Below are 24,122 nucleotides of genomic sequence, written 5' to 3' on the forward strand. Positions count from 1 at the left end.
TATATTAAAAATTTCTTTATTCATTATTTCTTTTGAAGGATTAATTGTGTTACAGTGTTTCCGATTTGTCCACCGAACTGGAATGTATCGGAGGGGGGAAGCACGTTCATGACATTAAAATCTGAAACATTATATAGTTTATTAATACTGTGCAACATTATTATACCAATTGTCGACACGTTCGACACAATTCAAGAGAACGGGCAGTGGATATCGGCAATATTATCAGTAATTAATAAACTTATTAACAAGAATTTAATAACATTACTTTTTACAGAAATACTAGAATACAATGCTGAAGACACACACCTGATTCAAAGTGCAACAAAACAACGAAAAAAATCGTATATGAACTTTCAAAGGGGTTATTGTAAAGATGAGGCTTTAATATTCGAATTCATGGTGGTTTAGTTGCATGAAAAAATTTTTAAATTTTTGGTGGCTCTCTAAATACGATATATTTTTTAGAGTGAAACGATCTTTATTTTTTCACTCGTTTTCTAGTGTAAATGGATCGTCGAGGAAATATCACTTACAGATGTGAAAATAGAGAGTTCAACTTTTAAAATGACCCCAGAATGATTATTGTACGATTTCTTTCCGTGAAATTATAATAGTTCGAAAATTGATGAACTTCTCGGCCAAGTGTCCTAATACTTATGAGCGGCAGTGTACGCGGACACCATTTTGAACATTTAATAAAATGACTTTTAACATGGAACTTAATAATTTTAAAATGTTTGAACCCCATATGAAAGTTGTTTTTAACAAATAACGTAAGTCACTTGGCATTTTGTTACCTGTTACCGAATGGCCTTGTACTAGGGGTCATTGAAATTGTCTAAACACATGCTATTTTATTAAGAAAAGATCTCCGAAATCCCTCCACGTATATAAAAATTGTTACTTGCATATTATGAACCTCTCCATATCATACAATTTTTATATAAAATATTTCTCTATATCTTTAGAAATAACAGAGATATTCAAGGTGGATCAATATCTTTGTCCACCTTGAATATAATCCTAATATACTGTAAAGTAATGAGTAACATATTAATAGTCCTTTGTAGTCCAACATATTATTTTTATATCAATATCAAGCATTTTAAATATTTAGTACTGAATACACAATGTCCTTAGTATGTTTGAAATTTGGAAATTATGTTCAACTTGAAAAGAGAATAAATGTTATTGCATATATGGTTCTGAATTAAATTCAGTTTTTATATAAGAGACTACAAAGGATTTAAAAATGTTCTTTATTGCTAAAAAAAAGAAACAATAAAATAACATACAATTTTGAAAATGGTTTGTTAATTCCTCTTTGGTCCAATTACATGATGTTAAAACTAAATAACCATCAGGCAAGAGAATTTTATACACATTTTCTATGTACTTCTGCCTTTTTGTTGCTGGATCTTGAGGATGCAAACTGATAGCATCATATGTTCCTTTATCGTGTGCTACTTTAAAATCCCTTAGTAAATCGCATTCTTCAGAATCCACTATATTATAAACTTTCAAATCAATATGCAATAGGTTGTTTTTCTTTAATATCTCCCGAGTTAAGTCAATTGCCTTTTCAGAGTAATCTATACCCATCAATTTTGTAAAATCCTTTGATAATTCTACTAATGTCATTCCATTTCCACACCCTATATCAATTATTTTGTCATCTTTCTTATTAAGTTTAAGATGTGTGGTAATCCAACTGAAATATTATAATCAGTACTAAAAACTAAATAGACTCTCTTAAAATGTATTAACGCAATTTTTAAACAATTTCATAATAACTAATTTGAAAACAAATTACTTTAAAACTACAATTTTATAAACTTCATAATGTTTTACATAAAATTACAAAAATATTACGTTTACTAATATTATATACAAAAGCAAGAATGTTTATTTTTTAATTCCAAAATTTAGACATTTTGTAATGGCGACAAAATTTATATGTTCACAGTAAGCAAAAGATAGCGCCACTAGTTTTAGATTAAAATGTTATACCATTTAATGTGAAAATTTACTTCGTATTATTTGTATTCGTGTTTTATTATAGTTTTTATAGATTATTTAAATGACCTACCGTATAACTTTTAGTGAATTATTTCTACCAAACCATATCTCCCCTACGTCTCCATGATCCTTAAAATTATTAAGTTCTTCCGAGTATACTCTTTCCCAACTGTAAGAAATATTTGTGACGTGTAAATAATGTTAATTAAGTGTTTCGTATTTAGATACACGGAACGTACTACTTACTAATCAAGAGTACCTAAATCTGATGAACTCAATTCTTGATCATTTTGATCTGTCATGATTGTATTTTAATTTAGCGGCAAATGATTGTTTATAGTATCTGTCAAATGTATTAATATTTGTTTAATGATATAATTCTACTAGAATTAATTAAGAGCACTATGTATTAGAAAATTACTATATAAACCCAAGTCGTGTAATCGTATTATGCAAAACTTCTGTAACCACAAAATATAACCTTACTTTGAAACCTAACCTATAAACTGTGGTAAGTAACGTCAGACTTGTCATTATCGTGATAGTGCATAATCTACAACTTTGCCGCATTCGTAATCAAGTATTCATTATATTTGTTGTGTGCTAAAGTGTTCAGTTTGAGTTTATTTTATTAAACATGGCAAGTAAATTATCAACATTACTGCAATTCGGTAAGTAAAGATTAAAATTTATATATACTACATTTATGCTACCTATATGAATGATTTTTAAATTATAAAATTTATAAAAATGACTAAAGAATACGTTTTGTAGTTAAATAATAAACTTAAGATTATATTATACAATATTTATTCTTATTTACTGAATGTTTGTCTGTGTTTACCATTATACAGTATTTTTTTATTGTATTTATTATTCTTAATGTGCATAATCGAATATATTTTTTCATATTATTATTTAGGAAAACAATATGGAAAATCTTCCATTTTGTCTTGTCGTCACATTTCTATAGAGACAACTAAAAGTCAATCAAATAGCCTTAAGCCAAAAACAGGTATTTTAATGCTTAATATGGGTGGACCCTCTAATATTGAACAGGTGCATGAGTATTTATTACGTATAATGACTGATCGTGAAATGATACAACTACCAGTTCAAAGGTTTATTTGCACAAATTAGTTTTTTACCTCCATAATTGTTATTTTAAAGAGGTTTGTATATTATAATGTGCATTACAGTCAGTTAGGTCCTTGGATAGCAAAGCGTCGTACACCAGATGTACAAAAGAAATATTCAGAAATTGGTGGAGGGTCACCTATTTTAAAGTGGACAAAAATACAGGGTGAACTATTGTGCCAAAAGTTGGATAAGGTTTCACCAGAAACTGCACCTCATAAGTACTATGTAGCTTTTCGATATGTTGATCCTCTTACTGAAGATACGCTTCAACAGTTAGAGGAGTAAGGATATTGATTGATCTATGAATAATAATGTCTCAAAATCATAAATAATAATTAAATAATAATTATAAACAAAGACTGCTTTTTGTTTAGAGATGGTGTTCAACAAACAGTAATATTTTCTCAATATCCACAATATAGTTGTGCTACAACGGGATCTAGCTTTAATGCAATATATAAGTATTATAAAAAAAGGTAGTTATTCTGAACATATTTATACTGTTTCATTAAATTTGTTGATACATGCCCTTCTACATAGATATGTATTTATGTTCTCCATTAAATTTAAAAAAAGAATATTTTGTGTCTGAATTTTTTTTTAATTACGTGTATTGTGTGCTAATTATGAGCATCTTGAAAATATCGAATATCCGTTTTTTCTTAATAACTCATTCAAATATGAAGCTTTTCGTCGGAAATTTCGTTTACATACGTTCTAAAGGATATTAACAAATAACGGTATGATTTTTGCGATTCGATTATTATTTTAGAAATGGCAAAAACAATTTTTTCATTGTTTAATTCAGCGTCGAAAATGACAAAAGTAGAAATTTCCGAAGTTTTATTTCAATGACTACTAGTAGCTAACTTCTGTCACAGTGCCTTCTTTAAAATTTCAAAAAATGGAATCTTTTTTCTTATTAATTCTTAAAATGCAATGACTTGCAATAATACTCGGGCAGGATAGTATCCCATACGTTTTATGTATAGTTATAATATAGATTTCACGAATTAATTTTTTTTTTTACGATTTAAAGCACATTTTAAATTTTAAATGGTATTGTACTATTAAAAAATAAAAAAAACGAGATCCTTGTATAATTGTCTTTATTTTATGTAATTGGTTATACAAAATAATAAAGCACAATAGTAATTACACATCAAATAAATGTAGCTAGGATGTCAAAATACCCTAAAAAGAAATTATTTTTTATTAGAAAGCGATTAATAATTCGATCAATGTGCAATGGAAATATCGATTAAAATAAATTGTCAAAACATAAAATGTTTGTAAGTATTAACATACTCTAGAATTTATTTACGTAATAATTTGAGAAATTGTTAGCTATTAAGTTTATGCATTATGTAGTTTTCTATGTTAGGTATATCCGATAAGTCTGAAATCTGATATCCGATTTCAGTCTACTAAAAATTTATTGGGGATTTTATTTTTAAATCTTTATTTATGCATTCAGGATTCACGATGAATTAAGAATTGTCTGTTATTTGTAAAAAATCCTTGGTACTTACAAACATCCATTATAAAAAGCTATTCGATTTTATTGAATTCAAAAACGATACAAATTTGGGAGCTATTTTTAAGGAAAAGAGAGAAGGAAAAAAATACGCTGAATTTTTTAAGTTAATCCCTAAAAAGTACAAAAGTGTCAATCATCCTATTCTAAAATGAAATATGCGTGGAATATATATGTAGAAATCGGCTTAATGATCTTCACCTTGATGGCTTATTTAAAGTAGCACGTAGCAATTATAAACCTGATGCATCTGAAACAGTAAAAAGTTTGTCTCGACATCGAAAATTACACTAATTTTTAAATAAATGCTTCGATGCATTTAGATGTTGAGTTTTATTTTTACAATGTTATATTATTAAGTATGGTGTACTATATTACAAGTAAAAATTTTTATCTTTAAAGAAACGGTTGAATATGGCTGCTTTAGATCAACGATCGTATTGCACAGATTGTCGTGCAATTTCCTTGCAGATGCGCCAACACTTCCTACATGTTTTTTTATTATGAAATGACTAAGTGGTTGGTTTCATTGTTTTTAGCGTGGGACTCTTTCCTTAGGTTTTATCTTGACTTTTTTTTTTATCTATGCTTATGGATTGTAAAACTGACGAAATTTTCACGGAAACTGTAGCTAATCCAATGATGTGAAGCTTTTGAAATACTGAATATTATATCAGTAAAAACGCAAAAATGTCGCGCAAAAATTTTTTAGATGAAAAACTAGACTAGTCCTGTAACAAACTCATCCGGTTTACACATTCTTTTATTACTTTCATTACTACGAATTTTTTAGTCAAACTTTTTGTATATTATTTATAAGAATCTAAACTAACATTTTATGACAAAAATTCCTTTTTTTGTAAATCGACAAGGAGGCACAATATTTTAATAGTTTTTAAAAAAGACCTTCATCGTGGATCGAAACATCGAATATTTTTTCTGCCAGAAGAATTGCTCGCTGTATTTTTTAATTATTTAAGAATTCTTGCGTAATAGATAAAAAACACTCATCGCCGTTAATTTTAAATATATTAAGTAAAGAATAAAATTTTAATGTTTGTCCAATAAAATGTCTTATGTTTACACTTCGTCATTTGCAGGCAGCTACCTACTAATATGAAATGGAGCGTAATAGATAGATGGGCAACGCATCCATTATTCATAAAGGCAATTGCTGAAAGAATTAAGGATGAATTAGTTAAATTTCCTGATAATGTAAAAGACGATGTTATAATTTTATTTTCAGCTCATTCACTTCCTCTAAAGGTTTCTATGTTTTCTTATTATGCATAAATCGACGTTTTAAGAAAAATTTACTACCAACTGTTAACAAATTGTTTTCTGTATCGTTGTATGTTTAGGCAGTGAATAGAGGAGATTCTTATCCATCTGAAGTTGGGGCAACGGTTGCATTAGTAATGCAAGAATTAAATTACTGTAATCCATACAATTTAGTATGGCAGTCAAAGGTACAGAAATTTTTCTTCATTGCATTAACATGTTGTTTTAAAAATACAGATTTTAGTATTTCTAATGAAAAGATAAGTATGTGGATATGCACACTTGTTATACCAATTAATTTCCGTGATTACTGTAACGAGTACAACATAATGAATTATTTATTTATGCTCGTGGTTTTAATTCTACGTTACTGTCTTACGTAAATTTGATAAAGGAAAATATGAATGAAGAAAGTATTTGCATTTAGTTTTAACATAACGAAAGAACTAGTAGAATTTTGTGATTATGTATTTATGATTTTATAAATAGAACCAGACTATTCTAATCCATCTCTTTTGTAAACACTTATCTAGTTTACTGTTTTCTTTAACAAAGTTTATGTTTAAAAAAAATGAATAAAAATAATATTTAAAAAGGTTTAAAACATTTAAAAGAAAAAATGTTTGAATATATTTCCTCTTTTCATTCAGTTAAAAAAATTACCAAAAGAATTGCTCAATTGTTTCGTTATCTATCTTTGTTATTCTTTATATTATTTATGTTATTTTGATTTTATCATATTAGTATATTAATTTTGTAATGTACATTTAGGTTGGTCCATTGCCGTGGTTGGCGCCTTTTACCGATGATGCTTTGAAAGCATATGTTAAGCAAGGAAAAAAGAATTTTATATTAGTGCCGGTAGCGTTTGTTAATGAACATATTGAAACTCTCCACGAGATGGATATCGAGTACTGCAAAGATTTAGCCGAAGAAGTAAGCATTCATTACTTACAATTTTGATAAAGTTATGGGTTAAAATCGTCTTTTTTTCATTTATAGCTTGGCATTGAAAGAATAAAACGAGCTGCTGCGCCAAACGATCATCCCATATTTATTGATGCTTTGGCGGATATAGTTAATTCTCATCTTAAATCGAAGCAATCGGTAAGCCCGAAGTTTTTAACGCGTTGTCCTCATTGTGTGAACACCATTTGTCTCAGAAGTAAAGAATGGTATGCACAAACGTGCAAAAGTTAAAATAAATGAAAATATATTTAATGTACACATGATCAATATATTATCTATTTATATGCACTGTTAAAAATGACTTGTTATTATGTTTGATAACTTTTCCATACTGAACATAAATAATACAAAATAAGGTTGTTGATTATATTTAACAACTACAACAGGGTTGTTATATAAACTATGGGACAAATTTGTAAGTATCATTTCGACTTTCTTTCTTTTTTCTTTATTTAATTTATTTGTGAAAGCGTATGTCCACTCACGAATGGCTTTATTTTTCTCGAATTTGATCCCCCCTTTAATAATTTATTTTTCCCACCATAATAGATCGTCTTTTCCCCTTACAAATTTCGAACTTTAAACTGCATGTTTTTATTTTAAATCAAAGTTGAAATACTAATTTTATTATTTTTATTTTTTTGTTATCATATTCATTATTAATAATGAAATTTACATCTGCAATTATTTCATCCGTATTTATAATATTCATTACATTTTCGAAAATTTGTTCATTACTGAAAAGTTTGGAATTTTATGTGTGTATATAATGATACGTGCCTTTCTTTTTACGTAATAAATAAAATTATTTTACGTACAAATTAACGTGCGTTTTCTCATGTAAGACTAATTAATTTGAATTGATAAAATGAAAATACAAATATCGAGGAATCGGACTCGTTTTTATCGTGTAGAATGCCAGTATTACGCCATCACGTTATCGCATCTTTAAAAAATTAATGTTTATTAATTGTCAAAGGACAATAAATAGTGATAGCGTTAACAAGCATAAAAACATTAATAAATAATAATGATTTATTAATTACGTTACACACATAATATTGAAGACCTTATTCTAGTAATAATACCATTTCCTGCTCAAATATATCTCAACAATGATTAAATATTTAATTTTATGAAATATGATTCATAATATCATCGCCTTATCTTTTCACTTAACTTATATTTTAATTACTTCTCTGTTTTTTTAATTTTATAATGATGTTTTCATTTGTATTGACCAATTAATAATAATATAATAAATGATGTTTGTAGTTAATGTTTGATAGTTCAAATTTTTTTTTCATTAAGATATTTTTTTATAAATATGACTATACCAGTATATTATGAAGCAGGGATTTTACTACATTTAATTAGTAATTATTGCAATATTTTTATGAAATTTTTCTATATATTTTCTCACACTGATTAATGTAGTATCGAAGAAGAAAATGTTATGCATGTTTTTATTGTTATGAACATAATTAAATCCAGTGATTATAGATATACAAAAATACTTTCAGGGCAAAGTTACATATTTCAACGGGGCAAACATAGTGATGCAAAAAATAACTTCTTTATGGTCATTTTAGGGAAGGTTTTAGTGTTATCCATGAAAAATATAATTTAAATGGTTCAAAAAATACTTATATGGTTGTAGAAAGTTTGAACACCTTAAACAAAGCACACTTTCTTAGGAAATTTGGAATAGCTTGTGAAATATATATTTTTCTAGTGCTTTTACACATAAAATGGTGACAAGAATTGGTTTAATTAGGTAAAATATATAATCTCATTAAAAAGATTTATGATAATCATAAGCAATTGTGATTTTCAGACATTATCATTAAAATGTACCCACTTAATTGATAGCTATATTATTAAACACAATATCTGACATACTTTTCTGACACTGAGGTAAGCTGTTTACAAGTTTAATAAAGGATCTTGTAAAAATGAGATTAGAAAATAGAAGTATAAACATTTAGTTATATATAATTGTTAACTGTAATAGATAAGATATGGGAGCTATACATTGTGTACAGACCTTAAACTTTTGCCTATCAGCCACTTATCATATATTGTAGAGACATAATTTTTAGTCTTGTTGCATGACTTCTATATATCATGGGTTTTACTTAATTCATTCCTCGAATTACACGTGCACACATACCATTGTAAAACTCAGAAAAGAATAATATGAATAAAATACTTATGTCCTTCTTACAAATGTAATATTAATACTAATATTTATAAATGTTTACTATTTAAGTCTGCAATGCTTTTAATACTTTTTTATATTTGAAAGATATATTGCTACTTTTTGTAACTAACGTTACTAACGAATAAAAATAAATTTTAACTATTTCCCCTCATTACTTTTTGCGAATGAATGTAGTATATGGCATAGATTTTTGTATAATTTGTTTTTTTCAATTAGATAAATGTGATATACTACACGAGACCAAATAGGGGTTAGACCATTGAAGAGGTTAAAGATTCTACATTAATTAATGAATAATAAAAATAATTGTTTCTGTAATCCAGAAATGTCCTCTTATATCTCCAAAAATAAACGATAGTTTTCCGTTGCTTTTAGAACCGTTACACGAGAATCCCCCCTTAAAGACAGAAAAATAGACTGTACAAACGCGTAGTGGTCACAGTTTGAAAAAATTGCAGTTACGATTTATAGAGTCTATCTATTAAACTAGTCATAAAATTTAAACTGATGAAATATTTATTATTCATTTTACTAAATAAATAACTAATACGAAGTTGATTATACGGAGTTACTATCGGATACAAATACTAATAAAAAAGTGACCATACGCAACTCCCATTTCGAGAAATCTTTTTGTGAAAGCATACTCAATATTACAATATCACTTATAATTAATTGCAAATGTGTTGTGCAGTGTTTTCGTAGAGTTTGTTCGGAAAGAAATTTAATACGTTCACTACGTTGAGATTCACTGATAAGATCAGTAAAGGGTCAAATATTTGTCGTACCTAAAGGGTTAAACAAGGATCCGTGTCTTATCGAAATATCGAACAAATCAGTTAACACTTTCGTTATTACAGCGAAATATATGACCACGGAGTTTCGTTGCACTTGTGATTCGATTTCCGTTGATTATTTTACAGGTTACACTCGGAGAAGTATCTCGAATTGACACCAACGAGCATCTGCCATGCTCTTGATATCGAACGCGAGTAGCGCGGCGCTGTGTGCCGCGACGTCTATATAAATTCGCGGCGTCGGCGGGCGCGCTCAGTATGTGTCATGTCTTGTGAGTGCGGATGTCGTCCGTGATGGCGGTTTTGGTGCGGTTGAAGATGCAATGCGGCACCGTCGTTTTGCCGCTGATCGTAATAATCGCGGTGTGTGGCACGGATCCTGCATGCGGGATGTTCGAGCTTCGGCACTGCAGTCACCGATATCCCCGGGCACACGAGGTAAGCGTTACACGAAAAGGACGACTCTCTTTCTCTCCCTCTCTCCTTCGCTCTTACTCTCTTTTCACTTTTGTGTCTGCCTGCGTTCGGTAGTGGATGCACACCGGCCAAGCAACGCGACTTCTGGTCGCCAGTGCTATTTCCCTTCCATTAATTCTATTCCCGAGCAACGTTCGTCGCCCTTTTATTCCACCTTACTTGTACAATTACGAAAGATCCTCCTCTTCGTTGCGTCGAACGAGTTCTGTGCCATTTCTGTGGGAAAGAAATTGTATGACTTCAACGAAGCGTGTGTTTCACGTGTCACGTGCTCGTGCTGTCTCTCTTGCATACCTGTGTCTCGTGCGCGTCCCACTTTGCTCCGCCAATCAGCAGCCGTTCTCTTCTACTCATTGGTTGTTTAAATGCTCAACATTAACGTGCCATTGATCATGGTATTATTACCGACACATGGTCGATATTCTTGTTACGCGTTGTGGTTCCAATGCGATCTTTATTACGTTCGCAAATCTTTCTCCGACGCGGAGGACAGAACGTTCTTTATGAAGTTATTGCAAAATTCGTATTGTTCGTTTCGCAAACAGGATCGGCGTGTTAGTGGTCTTACGTATGTTTTACATTAGGAGTGTCTTAAACGTCTTATGAATTCCAATAGAGCTTGTTCTTAGGTACGCAATCTGGAACGTGACATTGATCTTGCTGAGAACGATATTCGTGAACTTGTTTTCACGCGCCAGCGAACCACGTGTTTTTGGAGTATGTGCACGTACACCCCCGCTTAGAAGTCATTAATTTGAGAGGAAATATAGGAAACCAGCAGAAGACATTTGCCGATTTTATCGTGTTCTTAGAAATTAGTTTCTACCATATTTTTTGTTTTTGGAGCATAATTTTCTGGTTTGTTTTTTAATCGGAAAAGAAAGTATAAATTATTTTCAGTTTTAATGATGTAACTCTTGAACTATTAAGTTTTCGTCGAGATTAGAAAACAATTGCTGAAAATATGTGCTGCGTTGCTCCAAATTTTTAATGTTCATAACTTTTTATCAAAACATCAGCGACGAGTAAAACTTATTGTATCTGATTAGGGAGGGTGTCCTTGACAACATATTTATATCAAGATTAAGGTTATTGGAGTTGAATTCTCCAATTTGCATAATTACTTAATTTTTTACATATTTATAATAATAATAACAATAGAATAATTTATAAATAACTGTTTTTGTTAAAGACAAGTAGTAAATCTCACGAATTATACTTGATAGAAGTTCGAAAAAGGCTAAAAAGCTCCACAGAAGATTAGCAGAATGGTTAATCTTAAATATGCATATTATTCAAAATATAACTCGTATTTAGTGCTTGTTAATGTTGTTTTTGGTTGTAGGTCGCATACAGTTAATATAAATACACCTATTGCGTGCTTGTAAGCGCACAATCCTGCGTGGTCCAATGAGGAAAATCTCCCTGATCAATTGTCACTATGTTATCATTATTTCAAAATAAATTACAATGATAGAAACACAGCATTTTTATTTATATACTATATAGACCTGTCATATACTGAATCTTTATGTACTATTTACGATCATCTTTTCTATGTTGCGTCGAAATATGGAGCAGTATGGTTTTAATAGAGACTACTATCTTTACTTATTAGTTATCTATCTATTCATATACATTTATTTATTTTTTATGCATTTAAGATATGTGCATGATCTATGATCTATGATCTATGATTATGACACGCCAAACCTAAAAGACCCCATTGTGTCGTGCGGTAGTCCGAAAAAATGTTTCTAGGTACTTTAGTATTTCAAATTACCAATATTTCAAATGTGTTGAGCTTCCTCTGTTATTAAATACTCAGCACACAAAAATTAAACTCGAAATTTGTCGTACAAACCCAATGAACGACCGATTTTAATGTTATTTCAATGTAATTTTACAACTATACACTCGTATAAATGATTTTAACGTATAAAACATTGTAAATCATGCTAGAAAAATCTTTTATACCCTATCATAAAGGAGCACTTGCACCCTCCTAGCTGTTTATAAACATATAAATCTTAAATTTAATTTTCTTTGGAAATAAAATAAAATAATATTGTATATTATATCAAATAATAAGTAATTAATAATTAAGATTTTACTTTTTTACCACGTTTTGTCTACGAACCAAATAAGAAGTATGGAAAGATTCATAAAAGAGGGTTATTATATTTTTTTTTTTAGTTAGGAACTTTAAGTAAGTTATCGTGGATAATATTATCCTTAATATAATAAACAAACCAACAATCAAGGGATCAAAAGAAACGCAAACACGTAACATTAAGTATGAGGAAGATGTGAATAATAATAAAATAAATTATGAAATCAGTATAAATAAAAATATAATGTATTTCAGAAATGGTAAGCATAAAAATATGTAAAAATATTGCTATTAATGTTTAAACGGACACACTAAAACTCCAAACTTAATACAAAAAATAGCAACGTCACTCGATCTGTTATTTTATATTACAGATGTTGCAGTTTCATGTGCTTTTCTGTACGTTCGTTTCCTGTTGTCTGTTTTCCACAATGGACTAGTTTCTAATTTTTTAAAATGACTTTACCATTTTGATACTTTAATTGTTCAGGCGAAGAAGGTATTTCTTTTAGCATTATTCATTTTTGTTTATCTCTATTACTTCTTGCTCGTACACCCTATATATATAATAATAATATTATATTTCTAGGTTTGACGCATATATTTTTTATTTTGTTACGAACGTGCTTACTTTTGGCCCCTAATTTAACATTCTCAACTTTTATATTTAGGATGCGGTTAGCAACTACTTCTGCATTCCCATAATTAATTTGGATGTGGACATATCTTGCGTGTTTTTGTAAGTATCTTCTTTTGTTCTCCCCCTTCTCTTCGTTCTTATTGTATTCATGGTTTTGTTTTTTTGCGTAATCCATGCTCTCCAGTCTATCGCTCATAAGTATCAAGACAGTTAAAAATGTGTTAGTAATTGTAACTTCGTGAAGAGAAGTTGTACGATAATCTTCTTGAGATTATTTTAAAGATTGAATCTTCTATTGTTTCATTCACAAGTTGAATTTCTTCGAAGGTTTACTTACACTAAGAAGCAAGTAAGAAAACGAAGAGAAAATACTCTAAAAAATGTTTCAATTTCTAACGGCCCCTAAAAATTTAACAAATTTTTCATGTAATTGAAACTACCATAAATTTAGAGATTAAAGTTTATACTTTACGACGGTTACTGCAAAATTTTACATATGGTTTTTTTCGTCATTTTATTTCATATCGATCAAGGAACATAACTTAGCATTTACTCTATAAGGAATAACTGAGAAAATGATCCAAATTTATTATAGAATTTGAATTAATTTTTCCTTATTGAGTGATTTGAAAGTGGAACATGCATTTTGATCAAAATACCTTTCTTATTTTATGTATATATGCATAATAGGTGTATTTTAACTGGAATAAAATGGCGAAAGGATATTACACAAACTTTTGAAGAGATTGTAGTAAAGATGAGACTTCAATTTTAACATTTATAGTAGTTTTAGATGGGTACAACATTTTTTAAATTTTTTGTAGTTTCAAATTTAAAACATTTTTTAGAGTAAAAGCATCTTCGCTTTCTCATTCATTTCATAGTGTAAATAAATCTCCAAGGAAATTCAATTCGTGGATGTAAAAATAGATGGTTCAATCTTTAAAATAACTTGGAAGTTTATTGGACGACTTTTATCTTAGAGTTATAATAACCCAAATATTAATAGCGCGTCCTAATACTTACAAGCGGCAGTGTACATCTACCAAACTTGCTTGTATTTGTTTTTACCGATTTCATGATTTATTTTGTTACTGATTATTCGTGGATTTTCCACACTAACCTGTGTGCGTTCCTTTTAACCTATTGATTATTGGTTTGTTGATTAAAATTAACACATTTTCGTATTTGCAAGGTATTCGTGGAACAATTTTATTCCTTTTTTGTGAGCATTGTATGTACAAAGAAACGTTAAACAAAATTAAATATCATACATTTGAGAAGTTACTTGTTATTAAGTCGTGCGTCAAGGGATGAAATAAAAAGATCAACTGTAAAAAATGAAATGTATAATTGGAAGTAAACAACATTAATGATCCAAACGATTGTTTTAATTAATTTCTGTCGATGTGAATTTTTATTTTTCTTTATTTTACCTGGTTATTGACGCTGTTATTGTAATTTATATAAATGGAAGAAAGTGCATAATTGATAATATATGCGAAAAGGCGGCACCGAACTGTTTGAAATGGCACATTGGGCCTATAGGCCACTGGTTTCCCATCTCTGGTGTATTGTATTACTGAAGGTCTCGTACCTGACTTTCGAAAGGAGCCATAAAGGCCGGCACCTTCTCGTTATATACGTTTTACTATAGTTAAAACGATATGCGAATCCATGGGACTTATTTAAGCGGTAAGAGGCGTGGTAAAAAAAAATCGTTCGTCCTTTGTCCCAACATTTGCTTCGAAACTTCTTTATTACTTTTGGTAATTTTCGTTTTAATTAATGTTAATTCTAAAATGGCACACTAGGGTTATTCATGACCCCAGCAAAATTGCCTGCATAAATAAATAAAAAGTGATTTATGAGGTCGTTATCATTCTGTGAACAAAAACCTAAATACTGTTTATATTTAACACAGCACCAGGATAGTTTATATTTAATTTATTCCTCCATGCAAGACTTCAATTAAAACCCTAATTATTATGCTACCCTTGTACAGTGGAAATATTCCAGCTATTTAAAAATAATTCACTCAGCAGAACAGACTTCGAATTATAAACAGGAAGACATGTTTTTGTTAAACAGGTGAATATAAATTTTTGTCTAATTCCTTTAATGTATATTATTTATATACATGTATATTTATTTTACAATAATTTATTTATTAATTTTGTCATTATAATTCAATCTTCAAAATTAAAACGTGTTATTTTTTCAATATTTATATTCATATTACATATTTTGTTAAACGTGCTAACAAAATGCAACATAGATTCTGGATAATAAAAAGTGCAAAGCAATGGAAGACGCAGAAGATTTCAGAGTGCAGGAACGAGTTTTTTTTTTACATTTATATGATTAGTATAATAAATATTACAGGTTCGTTTTTTGATATACCTAACATATGACAACACATAACTAGTTTATTAGAAAAAAATATTATACTGTTGTATATTTTGCAGTAAACCAATTTATGAAATAAATAAAATAAATATATTTTATACATTTTGTATCTTTATATTATTATATTTACTCATTTTTTCTCGGAAGTGAGTAAGATTTCGGGGGCAGGTCTATTCACCAAAAATGATTGTAATTGACCCCCGCAACCGAAAACAATTTTTTTAGAACGATTTGAAAAATTTTTTTTTCGTCGAAAAATTTCATCACCTACCCCCTGTCGATTTTTCTTAAAAATTCGTTTTTGATTTTTAGTAATTTCATTTGACGCCCTACAGAAAAATTGTCTAATACTTTTTTTTAGGTACCCATGAGCTCTACTTCAGAAAAAAGTTTCATTGAGATATATTCACAATTGTAGGAGTTATGGCTGTTTGAATATTGGACCATTTTTATGGGGTTTTTCTCATTTTGCGGGGTCAAGGACCAACTTTTCGACTATTTTTGTAATTTGTACATATTCTCCACCAAAATACGCGTAGTTTGCTTTTTTAAACATTAAAATCGTCCAATCCGTTCAGAAGTTATGACGTTTTAAAGATTTGCATGAAAATTCGGGCAGACAATTCTGGCCAGAAATTATATTTTCGGTAAACAATTTTTTTCTCGAAAATGCGTAGGATTTCGGGGGTATGTTTAATGACCGAAAATGATTGTAATTCAGCCCCGTAACCGAAAATAATTTTTCCAGAACGATTTGAAATTTTTGAATTTAATTGTTACTAACTTTTTAACGGAGCCTCCATCAACAAATTGGTATTCTTGATTTTCGTCTTGTTTTGGCTTCTAGAATCCCCCATTAAAATGTTTCCCAGTGGTGGCCGAACACCCTCTATATGTCGTTTCTTTCTCTCGGACTTGAATTATGGGAAGTTCTGTCAAGAAAAATATACTGAAACGGTAAGCACTACGGAAATATTAAGAAACGTGAAAACAAAATAAGATATGAGTTAAATAAAATCCATACTACTCGAAGAATCGAATATTTGAAGTTATTAAATCTATCGATGGAAATACTAGTTATTAATATTATAGTATATGTTTTTTGTAATAATTTAATAGTCTGTTCCTATGCAAATTTCGTCACACTTCTATACATTAAACTGTTATATTTCGTTTATAATAAAAATAGAACGTTTTCTTCGTTTTTAATATTGGTTTATTGCTTTTTATTATTCCTTAACCATTTTCTAACTTTCGTTTTATTATATTATGAAAATATTTGATTTCTTTAGTTCAAAACAGTAATGTTCTTATAGAAACTTCGTCTAGTGTATCTGTAGATCTAGAACCGCAGAGGAGATGCTTTGGTGCCAGTCGCTGAATAGTCGAATTGAATCTTTTGTTGAAATTCTGAAATCCGTCTAATCATCTTTAATGAATCTCCATAAATTGGCAGCAGATGTTTTTGGATATTTTTGGAAACGCCTGATGCTAAAACTCGTCAAGTTTTTCGTTTTGTTGCGGTTTTCAATCTGTTTTGTTGAGGATTTTCGTTAGTCGTAGTATTTTCTCAACTTTTCATAAGTGCATCTGTCAATCGTGCCCTTCGAGATTTTCCTTTTCTAAAATATTTTTCAGTCGAGTGCACATTCTTTATGCAACACGTTCCATGCATTCACTCTTTTTCGATATCACATTTTTATCGTAAGGTTGAAGATCCAGAAGCGTTTTCAATGTTTTAGTGCAACCATCACCAACGAAATTATGGGAAAATCCCACAGTAAAATAAAAAGGAAGAGTAGGATATAACTCTTGTTATGTTTGCAAATTCAGTCTTAAAATTTCGATATTATATTTTTCGAAATCTATTGGGTTGGTCAATTTTTCAAATGTGAAATTTGTAATTTCTTCCGTGTTCTAAATTTTCATACTTTTCCCATTGTTTTTAAATAGCGAATCATGAAAACGATTTCTGTACTATTTTGTCAGTACTTTATACTCATGTCATGATTAAACTAATATAGTAAAATATATCAATGTATCGATGTTCATTTTTTAAGCTTGCAGATCCGTAGTTTTTGACCACAACTCTTTTTATTGTTTAAACCTAAAAGAAGACACCAAAAACTCTCGAATGATGTATAATACGTAGCCAAATGATAGTCAAATGTTATGAGTTACATCTAATATAAAACAAAAACGTATAGACCAACTTAATACTTTTATTAAAAAAAAAAAATTTTTTTTGAACCTGATACAGGAGAATCTCCCCTCAAACGTAGAAATATCGTGACGAACTAGAATTTAATATCGTTTGAATATTTTTAATATCGTCATGGACTAGTTGCAATAAATTGCCAATCCGTTTAGAGATTTCTTTCGATATGTCTAAAATACGCAGCATTTTTGCTAGTATGTTCCTTTGTGATCGAGCATTCTGACGCTCGAAGGTCGTATTTTTGTTAGTTTATACGGTTACTACAACTTGGACGTAGTTTTCTTCGCTCTAGCGCTAGGCTTGGTTGTTAGCCATCGAGTCTGGAGACGCTTTTTTCTTCCAGGTTGATCCAGAATACTCCTGAGTCTTTCGGAATTTGCTCTTTCCGCTGGTTGCCCGCCCTTGTCGAAGCTTGAACATCCTTTGTATGTCGCGGGGTGACCGTGAGTATTACAGTTCATACAATAAAAAGATTTACTCGGCGTTTCTTTCGCCAGACCCTTTCGGACAATTGCCATCGCATTTCGCGTATCTGTAATTAAGGTTACAGTTAGTGGCAGCGTGACCAAACCGCTTACAGTTAGAGCATTGCATAATTTTCTTGCGTAAGAGCTGTTCCCAAGTAATCTTTTCACGATTTACGTATCCAATGTCGTCTCTGTAATGTTATTTACATGTCTCGTCTCGGCGAATTCAGCGAAGAATTGGGCAATGATCGTAGAAGAACTGCGGGCAATTTGAACCCTAGTTTAATTCACCTTTCGTTTCGTAAAGTACCAGCCTGATGATTCTCAGTTTGTCTTCTGTGAGATCTTTCATGTTTTATTTCCGTCAACTCGGAGTTGGAATCAATGTTTTAGGCAAAAAGGCATTTGTCATGCAGCTGTAAAGTCTGCTGCTGGACCACAGCGTTCTTCAAGGGTCTATTGTAATCGAATTTATAGCTTTGTAGTACAGTCGATGATGTTTGCTTTTTTTGATGATTCGAAAGCGAAGAGAGAAAGCTGTTAACTTCAATGAGAAAAAATAAAACGTGGGCGGGGTAGGGGCATCGCCATATTGGAAAACCCTATTTCTTCGAACCAGTGTTTATCGTTTAATTTGTTGAACGTCGAAAATGAAGATTCACACTATACAATAGCAAAGGATTTTCTAATTCTCATAGTCACGATGAATATGTACATATGTTCTGAATTGCTGCATGATTTTGGGCCCCTATGAATAAATACAAGCTTATTGCGAGACGTAAAAGTATCGTAAATGTTTAAATTCATAAATTGAATTATGTATGAGATATTTCTTCAGAGGTGTTAATAATACTGTCTTCTCATTGTAGGTTATTCATGGTGTTCATATAGAATCAGCACACGAAGTAAAAAAACGTAGCATCAATCAGCCGCTTCGGATCCTTCTGTCGTACGACGAAAGTGTCTACAGGTATGTTTATATTTGAATAATAATTCTCTAATTTTAAGTACGACGTCGCGATAAAGGTATATTTAAACGTAAAACCATGTTTGCGTACGTGCATAGTTTATACTGTTAGACTCGTTTGTATTACCTTTGAGAAGAAATTAATAGTGACAAAGAATATTAGAATTTGATAAGAGATTGGAAGATTGGAAGATGAAGCAGAGAATGAGTATTTTACGTAGATTTTGTCTACAATAATAATATTCTACTAATAATAGACGACAACTGCGATTTGAAACATTGAATATGTCTTTTTCTTCGAAACGTAAATAAATTAAGTTTGTTGTTGTGGTTAGATGTTTTCCTGTAAACGACTCTAAGTTAATCGCTGATGTTATCGCTGATGCAAGAAATTGACAGGTTTATATGTTGTCGTCAAATCGTTATTCGTGTTCTTTGAATTCTATTTCTATCGCAATTACTTTGACGAGGAGCGCAGAATTAATTCACAGTATTATTAGCCAGGGTAATTCATGATTCTGATATCTATTATTAGCGTACCCTTTCGTATTTTTTGTTACAGACTGGACGATGAAAAACTGGATCTCATTAATGTAAGTAATTCAATTTCATGTAATCGATAAGAAATTAATTAAACCAATAAACGTTAAAACGTCGTCATTATCGTTTCTTTAAGTTGTGTTGTAGATATGTTAGTTTCAAACTTAAAACATTAAAAAGAGGTAAATATAATAAGTTTAGCATAATAAGCACGATTATTATGTAAAAAGGAGAATACAAACCGGTAGCTTTTCAAATACCTGAAGGCGTAGCAAGTTTCCGGCACTTAACAAATAGCCGAAAATAAAATTGTATTTTTACGCAAGTATTATTGCATGTTTATCGATCCGTGTAAAATTGAAACGTAATTGCGACAGAATTAAATGTTGTATCTTTCTATATTTCAGAACACCATTCTGCCTGAAGCTGTACATTTTTGGGAACGAGCACTCATGGTCCGTGAAACAAAAAACACTATTAGGCTGAACAGGTAACGTTATTTACGTTAGCAACTATTAAAAGTACTGGTCATAACAAATCACTTACAGCGAATTTGCAGTATTACGGTGGATGCAATTTCAATAAGAACATCATAATTTACAAAATTCATTTATTTTATAAATACATATGTATACAGGGTGTTTGATCACCCCTGGGAAAAATTGCAATGAGAGATTCTAGAGGCCAAAATAGGACGAAAATCAAGAGTACTAATTTGTTGATGGAGGCTACGTTAACAAGTTATTAACGTTTAAAGTTTCGCTCGTAATGAATTTTTTTCTCGAAAGTGGATAGGATTTCGGGGGTAGGTTTATTCACCAAAAATTATTGTAATTGACCCCCACGACTGAAAATAATTTTTTTAGAACGATTTCAAAAATTTTTTTTTCGTCGAAAAATTTAGGCACCTACTCCCTGCCTATTTTTCTTAAAAATTCGTTTTTGATTTTTAGTAATTTCATTTGACGCCCTACAGAAAAGTTGTGTAATACTTTTTTGTAGGTACCCATGAGCTCTACTTCAGAAAAAAGTTTCATTGAAATATATTCACTATTGTAGGGGTTATGGCTGTTTAAAAATTAGACCATTTTTATGGGGTTTTTCTCATTTTAGGGGGTCAAGGAACAACTTTTCGAATATTTTTAGAATTTCTACATATTCTACACTAAAATACGCGTCGTTTGCTTTTTTAAACATCAAAATCGGCCAATCCGTTTAGAAGTTATGACGTTTTAAAGATTCGCAAGAAATTTTAGGGTAGCATTTTTGGCCTCATATTAGATTTTCGGTAAGGAATTTTTTTCTCAAAAATACGTAGAATTTCGAGGGTATGTGTAATGACAAAAAATGATTGTAATCGACCCCCGCAACTGAAAATACTTTTTTTAGAACGATTTGAAATTTTTTTTTTCGTCGAAAAAAGCACCTATCCGAATTTTTTTCTCGAAAATAGATAGGATTTCAGAGGTATGTGTATTCACCAAGAATGATTGTAATTGATCTCTGCAATCACAAATAATTTTTTCAGAACGATTTGAAATTTTTTAATTTAATTTTTTAAAAACTTTTTAACGAGGCCTCGATCAACAAATTGGTATTCTTGATTTTCGTCTTATTTCGTCCTATTTTGACCGTGCTTATTTTGTTTACTGGTTGATCTAGTCCTGGCAATATCGACATTTTGATTTCAACCGTAGGTTGATGAATTACAAGTGCGTATCAAGCAGACTAAAGATCCAAAATTACCCACCCAAAGATACTTAATTGCGCGATTGGATCGCATGGTCAATTAAATCAAGAGGGCTTTATAATATTCCGCTCCAATTAGAACGTCGATCAGAAGGCCTTATTTGTCAAAGTGCTACCGCGAATGTGCTATGCTATGTTGTAATTAGGTATCAAATTAGGATTCGGGTTACTCATTCGACACGGGATACATCGCTGATTGTGAACAGCATCCTAATGAGCCCTTGTATTCGATTGTAATTCGACAGTTCTGGAATCCTAGCTTCCGACGCACATCAAGCTATTCGATCATCCTGAAAGTTTCCATGATTTTTGCTACACCTGGCTAAGAATTTTTACAGGTTCAAATTCTTTCATATCTCCAGTAAATCGAAGTGCTGGGCTCGTTTAGAAGTTCGTAGCTAATCTATCGTTATTGTGTTTTCGATATCAGTGTCTAAGGCAAGTTGTTTGCAAAGAGTCTGTCTTATAATCTCCAAATTATGAGGAATCGCAGAGAATCTACGTAGTCGTTCCAACTGTTTAGGCTGACTCTTTGCAGTATTTTTGTTTTTGTTAAACTGTATCGTGATTTAGTCAGTGTTAGACTGTTTGGATGAATTGAAAAATCAGGCATACTATACAGTTCCATCCTCAGCTAAAAAACTCTCCCACAGTTAACCATCACTCGCTTCGTTTACTTTCATTTGAAACGGAAGTGGAAGGTTGGCAAACCGCTGAGTCTAAATGCATTTTAGGTATCAAATGATTGTGGAGGGTGGGGAGTTTTTAAATGTCGAGGAGGTTAATAGTCACCCTATGGAGTTGGTTCTGTGTTAGATCTGGGTTAGGTTTGGTGCAATTTATGGTGCAAATAATGTGACTTCCATGTTGGGAATTACTCTGTTGCAATGATCCCAGGTGGATGTTTCTTCTGCTATCTATGTATTGTAAATTGTATTTATTCGCTTAAATAATATTACCTTTATGTATACAAGTGTTTCTCCTCTTCGTAAAAAACTAAATGATGAGATTATGAATTTTAAAAGTAACAATGTGTCAATTTGCTATGTTTCAGGAAATGCGAAAGTAGTCAAGTCTTCGTTAAAGATCACCACACACACTGTATAGATAGCTGTCGTCCTACCACGATGTGTGGTGAAGTTGTCGTTCCCGAAGATCACCTTGACGTAAGAAATTTAATGAATGATCTTTTAGTTAATACAAATAAATACACAAATAAAGACTGATTGTCATTTAAAGTTAGATTTCAACAAAATTTGCAAATACGGTCAGCGTGTCGGTGGTGTTTAAATATAACACATCATTGATTTATCTGATACGTAGGTTTGTCGAACGTGTAACGCGACGGGACACAATTGTGGAATAGCAGAAGGAAGCAGGGCAGGTCGTGGAATAGACGGTGCCGATTTTGTCTTCTATGTGTCTGCAATGCAAACTCAAAGGTGCCATAAAGGATTAACTGTAGCCTATGCTGCGCATTGCCAACAGGAGGCAACATTAGACCGGTAAGGTAATTCATTCTCTCAATATGGGCCATTTATATTGACATAAGTTGTAGTCCATACAAATTTTGGGGGTCTTTATATTCACAAATGAATTTTTAATTCTCGAATCAATAAAAAAGACCGACACTCCCCGAATAAATTTTTTCTACGTTGTAAACGTGATTTTTATAACATAAAAGTAAACAATAGTTTTTCTTTTTTGGCACATTCGATCACCTGATCGAGTCTCCGAAATCTGGAAAAACGTATATCTCTATTTTTGGGCCTTCGTTCATTTGAACGAGCTGTTTTAATTGGCGGATACTCAAAAACTGTAATTGAAACGTGACAGCGATGTCGCGGTATGTCACAATTTAGGTAGACTGCGTGATAGGAATTGAAAACTGTTATATAATATCGATTTCCCTTCTGAAAACAGTTGCGAAGCACCTAAATAGTGATACAACTGTTATCGAAATAACGGTTCTGACGTAATATTGGTTTCAGTTATGTTTAGTATCGGTTCTGGTATCGGTCTTATCTTGGTTTTATTTCGGTGATACCATATCGATCATGGTTTGAATCACTGTAGTTTCCAATTGTACATTGAAGTTTCTTTTCGCCAGCACACGATTTCAAATATCTTCGGACAATTTTACATTTCTTCTTACCTATTTTCATCTTCAATAATTTGAATTCAAATTGTAATAGCGAGATTTAATATATTTATTTTACTTTTACCTTTGTATGTTGTATTTTCTTTTATCTTAATTACGTATTATGTTCATTTAGTACAAAATTCAATTTCCATTTAATCCCTATACAAATGATTTAATTACAAGTAATTTTTCAAATGTATGTCTTGCTTTTAATACAATGTATATTATGGATTTCATATTTGCTTTAAATTCAGTGTAATGGCTTCAGAGTCGTATAGAAATACATTTATTATAATCCTCATTTAATTTGTATTCGTATTTATAATTTTTCTTATTCCCATTAAGATCTTATTACGAGTCAGATTCGTCATTGTACGGCGAAGGATTAATAAAGTTATTTTTTATTAGAGTTCGCCAAGATTCTATTGA

The 24,122-nt window shown here is 30.8% G+C and overlaps 3 protein-coding genes across 9 annotated transcripts in view; 2 read left to right on the forward strand and 1 right to left on the reverse strand.

Moving 5' to 3' along the window:
• Positions 1-10,147, reverse strand: LOC143351915 (EEF1A lysine methyltransferase 2). Of its 5 annotated transcripts, none has more exons than XM_076784001.1 (4): positions 10,047-10,147; positions 2,269-2,365; positions 2,093-2,191; positions 1-1,714 (listed from the first exon to the last, which is right to left on the reverse strand). In XM_076784001.1, the coding sequence occupies exons 2-4, from the start codon at positions 2,322-2,324 to the stop codon at positions 1,192-1,194; spliced, it is 678 nt and encodes a 225-aa protein (XP_076640116.1). In that variant the 5' UTR covers positions 2,325-2,365; positions 10,047-10,147; the 3' UTR covers positions 1-1,191. The 5 variants fall into 5 exon arrangements, with proteins under 5 accessions (XP_076640116.1, XP_076640115.1, XP_076640114.1 ...); XM_076784000.1 differs by lacking the exon at positions 10,047-10,147 and adding an exon at positions 2,494-2,593; XM_076783999.1 differs by lacking the exon at positions 10,047-10,147 and adding an exon at positions 2,444-2,543.
• Fech (ferrochelatase, mitochondrial) lies at positions 2,406-7,247 on the forward strand. Its single transcript, XM_076783997.1, has 9 exons — positions 2,406-2,533; positions 2,632-2,693; positions 2,945-3,143; positions 3,222-3,443; positions 3,537-3,638; positions 5,800-5,965; positions 6,061-6,168; positions 6,752-6,916; positions 6,983-7,247. Exons 2-9 carry the CDS (start codon positions 2,660-2,662, stop codon positions 7,178-7,180), a joined length of 1,194 nt encoding a protein of 397 aa, XP_076640112.1. The 5' UTR covers positions 2,406-2,533; positions 2,632-2,659; the 3' UTR covers positions 7,181-7,247.
• The window catches only part of Invadolysin (leishmanolysin-like peptidase, invadolysin), a 23,314-nt gene continuing 8,516 nt past the window's right edge, over positions 9,325-24,122 (forward strand). Inside the window, exons 1-7 of one of the 3 annotated variants that reach the window (XM_076783994.1) lie at positions 10,271-10,408; positions 18,171-18,270; positions 19,164-19,264; positions 19,824-19,854; positions 20,209-20,291; positions 22,605-22,716; positions 22,874-23,055. In XM_076783994.1, coding sequence (XP_076640109.1) covers positions 20,254-20,291; positions 22,605-22,716; positions 22,874-23,055 — 332 coding nt within the window. In that variant the 5' untranslated portion in view covers positions 10,271-10,408; positions 18,171-18,270; positions 19,164-19,264; positions 19,824-19,854; positions 20,209-20,253. Of the gene's footprint in view, positions 10,409-13,231; positions 13,300-18,170; positions 18,271-19,163; positions 19,265-19,823; positions 19,855-20,208; positions 20,292-22,604; positions 22,717-22,873; positions 23,056-24,122 lie in introns of all 3 variants that reach the window. The other 2 variants (XM_076783996.1, XM_076783993.1) reach the window with 2 other exon arrangements.

Source organism: Colletes latitarsis, chromosome 2 (genome assembly GCF_051014445.1).
Source record: "Colletes latitarsis isolate SP2378_abdomen chromosome 2, iyColLati1, whole genome shotgun sequence".
NCBI lineage: Eukaryota > Metazoa > Arthropoda > Insecta > Hymenoptera > Colletidae > Colletes > Colletes latitarsis.

Coding starts and splice junctions, on each gene's coding strand:
- LOC143351915 (XM_076784001.1), bottom strand. CDS start 2,324: ATGACAGATCAAAATGATCAAGAATTGAGTTCATCAGATTTAGGTACT. Junction 2,192..2,268: donor GATTTAGGTACTCTTGATTA/GTAAGTAGTACG, acceptor TATTTCTTACAG/TTGGGAAAGAGTATACTCGG. Junction 1,715..2,092: donor AATTCACTAAAAGTTATACG/GTAGGTCATTTA, acceptor ATAATATTTCAG/TTGGATTACCACACATCTTA.
- Fech (XM_076783997.1), top strand. CDS start 2,660: ATGGCAAGTAAATTATCAACATTACTGCAATTCG. Junction 5,966..6,060: donor CTCATTCACTTCCTCTAAAG/GTTTCTATGTTT, acceptor TTGTATGTTTAG/GCAGTGAATAGAGGAGATTC. Junction 6,169..6,751: donor ATTTAGTATGGCAGTCAAAG/GTACAGAAATTT, acceptor ATGTACATTTAG/GTTGGTCCATTGCCGTGGTT.